This window comes from Sinocyclocheilus grahami, unplaced genomic scaffold (assembly GCF_001515645.1).
Source record: "Sinocyclocheilus grahami isolate Dianchi unplaced genomic scaffold, SAMN03320097.WGS_v1.1 scaffold2793.1, whole genome shotgun sequence".
NCBI classification, from domain to species: Eukaryota; Metazoa; Chordata; class Actinopteri; order Cypriniformes; family Cyprinidae; genus Sinocyclocheilus; species Sinocyclocheilus grahami.
This window is the reverse complement of record NW_015507970.1, coordinates 5600-16929: the sequence shown is the minus strand read 5'-3', so window position 1 is coordinate 16929 and position 11330 is coordinate 5600. Positions and strand designations below refer to the sequence as shown.

Below are 11330 nucleotides of genomic sequence, written 5' to 3'. Positions count from 1 at the left end.
TGAGTTTTTGCAAAGCCAGGCTCACGTGCGCTTGCGGAGGAATGTAAAGACTCACGAGAATGAACGAGTGAAACTCCCGCGGCAAATAGAACGGTTTACAGTTTATGAAGAGCGCTTCTAGATTGGGACAGCACATCTTCTTTTAACACTGTTACATCTGTACACCACCTTTCATTGATGTAGAAGCAAGTCTCACCACCACGCGATTTCCCCGTTGATTCTGCTTCACGGTCCGCTCTGAGCAGCTGAAAGCCCGGCAGATGTAGCGCGCTGTCCAGTGTCCATTCAGCCAGGTTTCCGTGAAACACAGAGCAGCAGAGTGTGAGAAATCCTTATTTGTCTAGGAGAGCAGAAGAAGTTTGTCCATTTTGTTGGGTAGAGAGCAGAGATTTGCCAGATGGGTGCTAGGCAACGGCATTCTAAATCAGCGCTGTCTGAGCTTCACGAGCGTGCCGGCTCGCTTTCCCCGTCAGCGTGTCCTGAAGCGTTTGATCAGCGCAGCTGCTCCGCCAACTACTATGTTCAGCAAAACATCAGAATAATCGAAAACCGGTCTGAGATTTTGTGGTGTGTTCTGCCAAATGTTCACCAGTTCATCCCTGGTGAAACTGATCATGTTTGAAAAACAGGAAAAACTAACAAAAACACTACAACAACTGGAGAGCGAAGCACCGTGGCTGCCATGAGCGGCGCCATCTTAAGTGGAAGCCAGAGCAGATCAGACTATTGTTTTCGCCAAATGCCAGATCAGGGGCAATTCATGGTCAGAATTAATGAGTTTGGGACAAAAATGCCCCTGCACAACTCTAAAAATTAAACTATCAGTTAAGCAGACTGTTGTGATTAAAGTTAAATGTGAAAATGAATGAAAAGTGCTGATTGCAGAATTACCTTTAGATCTGCTCAAAGCTGCATCAAAAATCAATTTTTACACAGTTTTTTTTTTGAACATACAACCGATCACACACATTATTTTTGAGATCAGAGGCATGTACATTAGTCACAGATAAAGAAGAAATTTTGCTCACATGAATTCTATCATTGTAAACAAAGTGCAGGTACGATACAAGTGAGATATTAGTTTTGCAGTGTGGACAGCTTCAGTTATTATAATTGGAGATTTAACATGTGCAGAACTGAAAGTCTGAAAGTCATTGACCACTTCAGTGAACATTCTTTGCTTGCTTTCTGTATGAAACTTATTTGCAATTTGAATAACAGTTTTGCTTTTCACACTGCTAAGAGAATTAATCAAAAGTCTTGATTTGTAATGCATAAAAAGCAATAAACTAATCTATAAACGGTTATCAACTGTTTGTCTGTGTAGCCCATATGAATATTATGTGCTGTTTCCCAGGATACAAACATTACAGTATTGAGGGCAATAACTGACAATAAAGATAGAAACAGTTATCAGCTTTAGGCATATGGTTTCTGCAAAAAAGCAAGAAAAGTGAAAATTGCAATTGAGACTTTTACACAATAATTACATTTTTTTTGGTTCTTGAAGTGTTGAGAAGTTCACTTAAAACAAAACATTGTTTGCTGTTACTAGATTTAAAAAAACATGTACTGAAAAATTTGTGAGTGATGTATGTTTGTCAGAATTAAAATAGTCTCAACCATTGCAAAAATAATTTATTTAACCAAAATTACTCCAGATCATCTTCAGAGCAGTCTGTTATCAATAGCTTTTGATATACCACACAGTTTTTATAAAGCACATGAACAAATTAAAAAAGTTTGTGCAAAAATGGACATGAGGCTATAGCTCCGCAATGCTTTAAGAGATTCTGACCAAACTTGGTATGTGTTATAAAAAGAATAACCTGAGGGCACATGATGAGTTTTGTCACAACGCCACCTACTGGTCAAAATTTGACATTTTGTTTGCTTATAACTTCTGACCAGTTTGGCCAAAAATCATAATATTGATGTCATTAGATTTGGAATGCATACCGAATTGAAAGATACCTAATTTTCCTATGTCTGCCTTTTTGGGCATCAGCCATTTTGAATTTTATAGTAAATGCTGTATCAACAAATGTCTTAAACTAGGGTCTCCACCCCTGCTCCTGGAGATCTACCATACTGCAGAGTTCCGCTTCAACCCTAATCAAGCACACCTGAACCAGCTAATCAAGGTGTCCTAGGCTCCTTAATTACTGACAGGTGCGTTGAAGCTGGGCAGGAACTTTTGCTGCCTTCACATGCTATTAGAAATGTCCTATTCCCCACATATGAAGTCATATCGCCTATAAATACACTACTTTAACAACAAGACAAAGTGATGTAGTTGTTGTGGCAAAAAATAATAAAGAATAGCATTGACATCAGCAATCGTTGTTGTTGTCCCCTCAAGTTTAAAGTTTATGGCCTGCCCAGCTCGGAAACTCTGGTATCAAAATTATCTATAAGTTTCCCAGTAGAAAATATGATTTGAGAGCCCATTCACTTCCAATTTCCTATTAGGAAACTATTCAGGAAAATGCCGATAGCATGTGAAGGCAACATTAAGTCTGCAGGAGGGTAGCTGTCCAGGAGCAGTGTTGGAGAACCTTAGTCTTTACTGAGTAATTAAAGCTCCTTAGCTGTTTATTTGACCTCTGTTGTGCTTGGCCCCTTATTTGCAGCTATAATTATAATTATTATTTTAATTATCCTAGGCTTTCACTGAGGGCATCACTAACCAATTAATGGGCTGCTATGTTGGCTCTCTGATGCAAGACCCTATTTTACTGGTGAGGGTTTATGGACAGATGACTGAGCTTTTTATGGACCGAGATAAGGAGATGGAGATGTTCCGGGTGCTTCACAAACATGGCTGTGGCCCGGAACTGTACTGCAGTTTTACCAATGGTATCTGCTATGAGTTTGTCAAAGGAGTTGTGCTGGACGACACACTGCTTAGACAGCCATCTGTTTACAGGTCTGAGCCTTTACCGCACACACGCAAACACACAAATACACACGAAAGGCACATGCACTCACAGTGCTTCTTGTGGAGTATTATTAACCCATTGACACTTTGGATCACTAGGAGTATATTTCTTAATCGAATTCTCATATTTATGATTGTGTGCTAATAAATGCTCTCATGCCGCAACATGGCTGAGTGAAGGCAGATTTGGCTACCTAAAATATTTTAGCTAAATGAAAGCTAATGTTTTTTATTATTATTAATAGTATTAGCTTAATTGAAATTGCCTTTTCATTGACTGCAGATTGATTGCAACAGAAATGGGGAAAATCCATTCCATAAAGTCTGGAGAAACTGGAAACAGTTCACCCGTTTTGTGGTCTAGATTGTCCCAGTTCCTTAATCTGGTCCAGAGTTCTGATGCTCCTGAACAGCAAAAGTAAGTGAACATCAGAGTTATGAAACACTATTATCAGAAACTCTGCAATGTCTAACTCTATGCTAGACTAAATGAAAATAACTGAATGGTGTATTCATATTTGAAAGAACGTTATTTCAAATACTCTATATAGTATAAGTGGTTTGGAAAATGAATGGATGAGTGCATGGTTAATCTCAATTTTGATGTTAAAAAGTAAATTCAGCAGGATTGCAACATTGTTATTGTTTCATAATATTACCTTTTTAAAATTAGGAGCCAAATAACAGATCATTCTTATCTTATTTATATTATGTCAACATCTTCATGAAATTAGCAGAGATATTAGCAGAGAATAGATCAAATTCTGTAAGCTTCCTCTTTGCAACTGATTTTGCAGCACAAATATCTGCCATGTCAAGTCTGTGGTCCCTAAGTTATTCAAAAACACAGCTATTTTGGTAGTTTATTGCTCACTCCAACAATCAAATATTTCAAAGACCCTCACCAACTGCATCAATCAGTGAGTTACTGGAGTGAACTGCTTTGACCAGTTCAGGCCAATTACTAGATCAATCACTGGTATTGTGAGCTAATTAATAATTTTTTTTTAAATTGGTGGCAAAAAAGGAGAAAAAACATAAAAATGACTTATTTCTAGGGCTGGGCAAGTTAACACGTTATTATTGTGTTAACACATTAAGTAATTAACGTAGACAATTATTTTATCGCACATTAACGCAGTTTAAAAAAAATTATATTATTTTGACAGTCCATTGTTCACTGGCTCTGAATACACATACAGACAAACCATGAGTCACAGGAGGGGTGGGATGGTAATCAGTACTGGCTTGGGATGGGTGTCATCACGTGTCTCAACCAATGTGAGCATTTGGGGAGGGCCTAAGTTATTAAAATAATTTAGGCTAAGCATCAACACTCACAAACCATTGTTCACTGTTATTTTTAATCAGAAAATAATGCAACGTGCTCGTAATCACAACTTCATAAGTAGGAAATAATACGTTTTCGTGAAGACAGCAGAGAAGCGCTCTCGCTTAGCTTAGTGGAGTACATCATTTTGTTAACTTTGTGGTTCATTATTTTGAGTCGTTTGGGACGCGGTACACGACCCTCTCACAATATATTGCTTTACAGATCTATCACTTTTGCCGCTCAGAAATATTAACGCAATCATGCTGCACGTATCATAAGTTCCACTCTCTGGCGCATTTAGCACTCACACTACATGTGTAACGCGCTCTGGCCCACCTCTTCCAACTGAGCCAGGGACGGCTAAACGAACGGCACGGAGAGATCACACTAGTCAAACGAACCGGGCTTTGGGGGTCAAATGCACTCGGGCATGGTTGAAGGGTTAGTTCACCCAAAAATGAAAATTCTGTAATTAATTACTCACTTGTTCTGTTGTCCTAACTGTCGTCTTGTTCTGTCGTCCTAACTATCTTCTTGTTCTGTCATCCTAACTGTCATCTTGTTCTGTCGTCTTATTCTGTCGTCCTGTTCTGTCATCCTAACTGTCGTCCTGTTCTGTCGGAACAAGACGACAGAACAGGACGACAGTAAGGACAACAGAACAAGACGACAGTTAGGACGACAGAACAGGACGACAGACAAAAGATGTTAAACATTTATGTTATGCATAATCAACGCTGTGAAACTACAGCATGTAAGACAAAGTGCTATTCCAACATTTACTATGAATGAATTTTAAATCTTCGGAATACAAATAAATTTTTTATCTCCAGTAGTAGTTAAACACACACAGACATCAAGAACCAGCATATGAATCTCAACAATGGTGACAAAATCATCAAAATGCTTCATGCTGCAATGCATGCTGGGTAACACCATAGTAAAAACTCCCATCATGCACTGCAGTATGAATAATTATTGTCACCACTGTTGAGGATCATATGATAAGTGTTCATGTCTAAAAGCCTGAGTGACACTGGTTTCTTTTTTTCCAAAATTGAAGCATTATGGTGGCATTTGTTTAGTGGGATTTTTTTTCTTTTTTCACAGTTCAGTAATATCTGAGTGTCAGTCAAAAAACCAAAGAGAGACCACTTTATGATGTTCATTCATCATGAGTTATAGGCAGATAGTCCAAGCTCATCTGCTACTTCAAGGTTTAATTCAGCAAATGCACAAATGTTTGCTGTGAAACAACATTTTAATCACTTAGAAGCAAATTGCTGTGAATTTGTGTAAGGGTCAAGAGCCCAACTAAAGCAAACCTTGACCACAATTATGGTGGCATCATGTGTTTGTGTGGTTTTTTTTTGGGGGGGGGGGGGGGTTCAGTTGATTTCATCCCAGGCTGTGGCTGAAGTCAGGTGTAGTTCTTGTGTTTCTCTTTTCTTCAGTGATGTTGATTGTTAACAGCAGCTGTTCATCGCTAATGCTCAATCATCATTTAATTAGTCACTTAATGATCTCATTAACTTTAACTCTTTGAGAACTTGGGATATGACTTTAAGTCTTGCTTGTGACTTGAAAGTCCCACCTCTGCGGCTCATTATTGGATGGCTCCTGCATCAGCATGACACGCATGTGTCGCGCTGCTCACATGTGCAGCTTTGTCCAATAATGAGCCAGCGTTCCGACGTAGAATACTGAAGCGCTGGATGTAAACAACGTATGGGAATGACAGAAGAGAAGAGGTTGTTGAATAAAGTTGTTATTTTTGTTTTGTTTTTGCGCACAAAAAGTATTCTCGTCGCTTCATAAAATTATTGTAGAACCACTGTAGTCACGTCGACTGTTTTAACGATGTCTTTAAGATCTTTATGGGTCTTGAGAGTTTGGGTGGCGTTGCTGTCAATGGAGGCCTGTCTGAGCCATCGGATTTGATCAAAAATATCTTAATTTGTGTTCTGAAGATGAACGAAGGTCTTAGGGGTGTGGAACGACATAAGGGTGAGTAATTAATGACAGAATTTTCATTTTTGGGTGAACTAACCCTTTAAGATTGCCTAGTGTGAGAACACCCTTATTCTTCCGCATCCCGCAAACACGAGTCTCTTCTCGCACGCGCCCGCACTCGCCCATCAAGTGTTGTCGCGCACCACACTCTGTTGCGTTGGATCCCACGATAGTGCTGGTCTCTACTCGGAAGGTGCCTGTTATAATATTATGATCGAGGCTCTGGACTCTGAGCATAACATGTTTTTCTATAACAAACTATAAAATATTTTCTATAAAAATGTTAATGTCCTGGCAGTGGCAGATAGCTTTGGTTTTATATTTAGTTTGATTACATTAATGTTTAAGTTGAGCTTTACAAGAAATATTTTAACTGCTACTAAAAGGAATACTTCTGTAAAAAGCACCTTATTTGTTTAAAGTGTTTGCAAACCAAGTATCATTGCACGTTTGTTCATATAGCAGTACTTTTAAATGAAAAAAAGTGTGCAATACACTACTTTTGAATTCATTATTGAATTTTGTGCATAGCAATGCGATTAATCTTGATTAATCACAGAAAAATCATGTGATTAATCACGATTACATTTTTTTATCATTGCCCAGCACTACTTATTTCTTAACTTGAAAAAGGCATTATTTGCTAAATGTGGTGGAGTTAAAAGTATAATATTTAACACTTTGAAATGTAGTAATGTAATGTGTATTTCAAAATTAACTCTTTCCCTGCCAGCATTCATTCATTCATTCATTCAGCCATCCACCACCAGCATTTTTGATAATTTTCACAAAAATGTCATGGCCCCCAGAATATTTTGTTGTATGAATGTCTGAACATGCAATATGTCAAAAGAAATAACAGAGAGAGCCTCTGCTTAAAAATAAAATAAAAAATAAAATAAAAAGACGTTTTCATATTTAAAGGATTTGCCACTGATAATTCAAACACAAGTTTTGGGCAGTGTAGAGTGGCACTTGTTATTTCTTGTTTCTCCGATCACAAATGCAGACATGGTTTTATGCTTACGCGGCGTGATGCAACGCAACACGTAAAAAGACAGTATAAGTCATTATAATCCGTAATTATGTCCACACTGGATGCAACAAATGCTTAGTTTATAATGGGTTTTAATGTTTTTGTCTTGTCGCTCCGGCCGGACAGGACATCACAGTATGGTAAGGGGCGTAACATTTCTGTCACACGCTTGAGGTATTCGGCCAATCACAACGCACTGTATAGCTGGCCAATCACAGCACACTTTTCAGACCGATGAGCTTTGTAAAAATCGACACGTTTCAGAAAGGCGGGGCATAGATGAGAAACAATAATGTACAGTATGTGGAAAATAATGTGTTTTTTAACATTAAACCGCATAAACACATTTCATTACACCAAATACACAAAATAATGTTATTTTTAGCAACATCATATGACCCCTTTAATCCACCTTTAAAATATCAAATGTATGACTAACTAAACTGCATAGATTCATTGCTGGTTCATAAATTCTTTGGACAGCTTTCATGTATTTGCTTTCAAATTATGAGATGACAAAAAGATTAATATACAATTCAGCTCTGCCAAAATTTTACTATTTTGCACACTTGTGTTCTTTAGATCCAGTGCCCATGTGGAGGCACCTAGCCTAAAAATCATCATCAAAGAGATGGAGGAACTGAAGAGTCATCTTACCCACATCAACTCCCCAGTAGTACTATGTCATAATGACCTCCTGACTAAAAATGTCATCTATAACCAAGAAGAAGGTGACTAACATTTATTAGAATAGTCGAGTTTGATTTAATTATGCCTTTCATTAGATGTAAATTGAGGTTTTGGCCACATGAAAGAGGTCTGCTACTGGACTCAAGACCAAAAACCTGCAAAAACCACATGCTGTCTCTCTCTTTCACACACACATACACACACACTGAGGTCTTAGCTAGCTGGGTGAGGGATTTCAAATTCTTATTATTTGCCAACTTACAGCCTTGCAGACCTCTACTATGTGAATGTAATTGAAATTTGTCTGTTCTGAAACATACAATATTCTAAACAATCAAGTTAATTCTATTGTGTAGGCATAATAACGTTTCAGTTATGACAACTCATGGAACTATACTGCTGCTGTACAAAGCAAATACAGGCACTTGCTACTGCTAAGATATGCATCGACATTCTGCTGTGAACTTGTCAGGCATGATGATGCAGCCACAAAATATTCATAAATCCACTGTAATTAGATCTAGACAGGTGGAGCTGGGGAGGAAGTAGGAGTTTCAGAGAGAAGACTCAGCAGTGATTACTGACTTACAGCAAAGACTGGAGCAAAAGTTACAGATATAGGTAGCACACAAGCTCAATGGCTGAAAGAATACATACGGCCATGCTGTATGCAAAGTGATTAACTGGAAGATTACATACCAATATCATGAATTTCATGACTGTATTTCAAGCCACTTTAATTTGTGCATAACATATTGTGTTCAATTAATGTTTATAGCAGATATTTTGGTGCATTTAGTTGTACTAATGAAATGTGAAGCCATAATACATTATACAATCCCTCCAGGATTTTGTGATTCTTCAATCAGTGCAAAAATGCAAAATCAAACAAACTTACCATAATTTGGAAGAACTTGCAATTTTTCTAAATTGCCACAGATTTCCCACATATTTTGGGCATAGACTCGTTGTGTGATCACAATTTCTGTTTGCGCCGTTGCTTCTGCAATGCATGTGCTCCCACTGTACAGCACGCATTATCTCTAACACACACATGCACAGAAGCGTGCACACTCTGAATGACATCTTTTCTATTAACCAGTGGTGCTTTTCCCAAAAGCAACTATGGTCGCAAGTTCTGTCGTTACCAATAGAGTTCAGTGGAACTTATGACCATAGTTAGCTAACGATGCTTGTGGGAAACGCACCCCAGATCAATTAATCAATTAACCAGACCAATGCCTATATGCCACATTAAAGAGGATCGTATATTCTGAACAACACCAACACGGACAAGGAATTAAAAAAATATATTATATTAATCACTTAACTTGAAATAGTTCAATAATAGTCGGGGTTTTTGTTTGTTTGTTTTTTTAGACAAAATTTAAAAGACAAAAAAAAGCCATGTTTTTTTTTCTGTCATACTTGATACGCCAGTTTTTATTCAGAGACCCAAACTGACCAAAATTGTATTCATATGGCAAAAAATTTTAATTTATGTGATTTTTATAACAGTATACAATTCAGTATGCCTACAAAGATGATTGCAAGATGAACAAATAAATGTTCTTCAAATGCCTGTTGTTTCATTATTTGGTACAATTTAACATGATTGTTTTACTATTATTAGTGCTAATAATTGTATTAGAGATGTATTAGAGATTTTTCACCAAAGTTTGGGTCATGTTATTAATTTAAAATCTTTAGAAATCCATCTATAAATTATGATATAGTAGGCTTTATAGGGTAAGAAGACAGCACTTAAGTTTCTCTTTTTGTTTGTCTAAGTGTTCTCTTTTTAACAATTATAGAGCCCAATGGTTCTTGAGGTCAGAAAATAAATAATGTTAGAACAATGTTGTCTGTGCAATTTTTTTTCTCACTGCAAAACAACACAAGAAATCCTGTAATTATTGCCACAAATTTTGAGAAAAGCTGCCGCAAACTATTTAATTATTTTAGGTCTAAAAAAAAAAAAAAAAGCCCCACGAAATCCTGGAGGAACTAATTATATACTGAATGATTATGACACTCATTAGTGCATTGCATTTTATTTCATTGTGTCTTGTACTGTTTTCCATAGACTCATAATAACTTTTTACCCCCTGATTGTAGGCGCAGTAAAATTCATTGACTATGAATATGCAGATTTTAATTACCAAGCATATGATATTGGAAACCATTTCAATGAATTTGCAGGTACAAATAAAAATAAAAAGTAACGATAACCAACATTAAAAGATATGACTTTTACTACTGTCTATCTAACACACTAACACATAATTTGTCTTTGAATTTTGAGGTATCAATAATGTTGACTCCAGCCTGTACCCTAGCTGTGAACTTCAGTTTGATTGGCTTACTGCTTATCTGGAGAGTTTCAAGTGGTTCAATGGCATGGATTCAACTGTGACCAAGAAAGAAGTCCTGGAACTTTATGCACAAGTCTGCAAGTTCTCCTTGGTGAGTATTTTGGGAAGGCCAGTTGTGAAGTTGGCAAAATATAAATGTCAAACAGTGACAGAAAATGTTGCATGAATGTACAATATGAAACCTAAAATCCCAAATACCCGGTATTGTGGTCTGTCACAGAATGTACTGGAAAAGATAATGAGGGTGGCTCATGATGTCCTTTCTTTGTAGTAGGCCTAAATGTGGACTGAGCAAGAAATTTGCCATTTATCATCTTCAATTGGCAACATGCTGTCTCACCACTGTTCCCTGCAATGGGCTGACCCTCTGAGGGGCCTGAGGCCTCATTTATAACCGTTGCGTGCGTACAAAACCTGCCCTGAAAGAGACATACCCCACTTCCTACGCAAAAGGTGGGATTTATAAAAAACAAACTTGATGGGAAAATTTGCGCACCTGCACGCAAACTGTGACCCATGCGTACGGACTTTTTTTTCCTGGAGAAAGAAATGTAATGAAGTAAATGATTTTAAACTGTTTTCATTTCACGCTCTACAGTTCGAGGCACAAAACAAGAGTCAAGGAGGGTGGTGGAGGAGGTGGAACAGGGGTAGGGATGGTAGGCCAGGCCAGTGGAGTGGGACAGGGCCTGGAGACTGTGGCAGAGCAAGTGACCAGGGCGGAGCAGGAGGGACAGACCAGCAAGGCTCCGGCTAAACAGGAACCCCGGCGGACCACCAGGACGGAACCGGAGGGACTGAACAATGAGGCTCCGACCGAACAGCAACTCTGGCGAGTGACCAGGGCAGAGCCGGGAGCTTGGCAGGCAGCAAGGGCAGAGCCGATGAACACTTCTGCGGCGTTGACAAGGCAGATGACCCCCCTGGTGGCTCAGGCAGGAC

General features: G+C 38.2%; 1 protein-coding gene across 1 annotated transcript in view; it reads left to right on the top strand.

Moving 5' to 3' along the window:
- Positions 1–10915, top strand: part of LOC107575656 (ethanolamine kinase 1-like) — a 28269-nt gene extending 17354 nt beyond the window's left edge. The window contains exons 2-7 of the mRNA XM_016262020.1: positions 2667–2929; positions 3225–3359; positions 7906–8054; positions 10132–10215; positions 10319–10479; positions 10660–10915. Coding sequence (XP_016117506.1) covers positions 2697–2929; positions 3225–3359; positions 7906–8054; positions 10132–10215; positions 10319–10479; positions 10660–10662 — 765 coding nt within the window. The 5' untranslated portion in view covers positions 2667–2696 and the 3' untranslated portion in view covers positions 10663–10915. The remainder of the gene's footprint in view (positions 1–2666; positions 2930–3224; positions 3360–7905; positions 8055–10131; positions 10216–10318; positions 10480–10659) is intronic.
- The last annotated feature ends 415 nt before the right edge of the window (positions 10916–11330 follow it).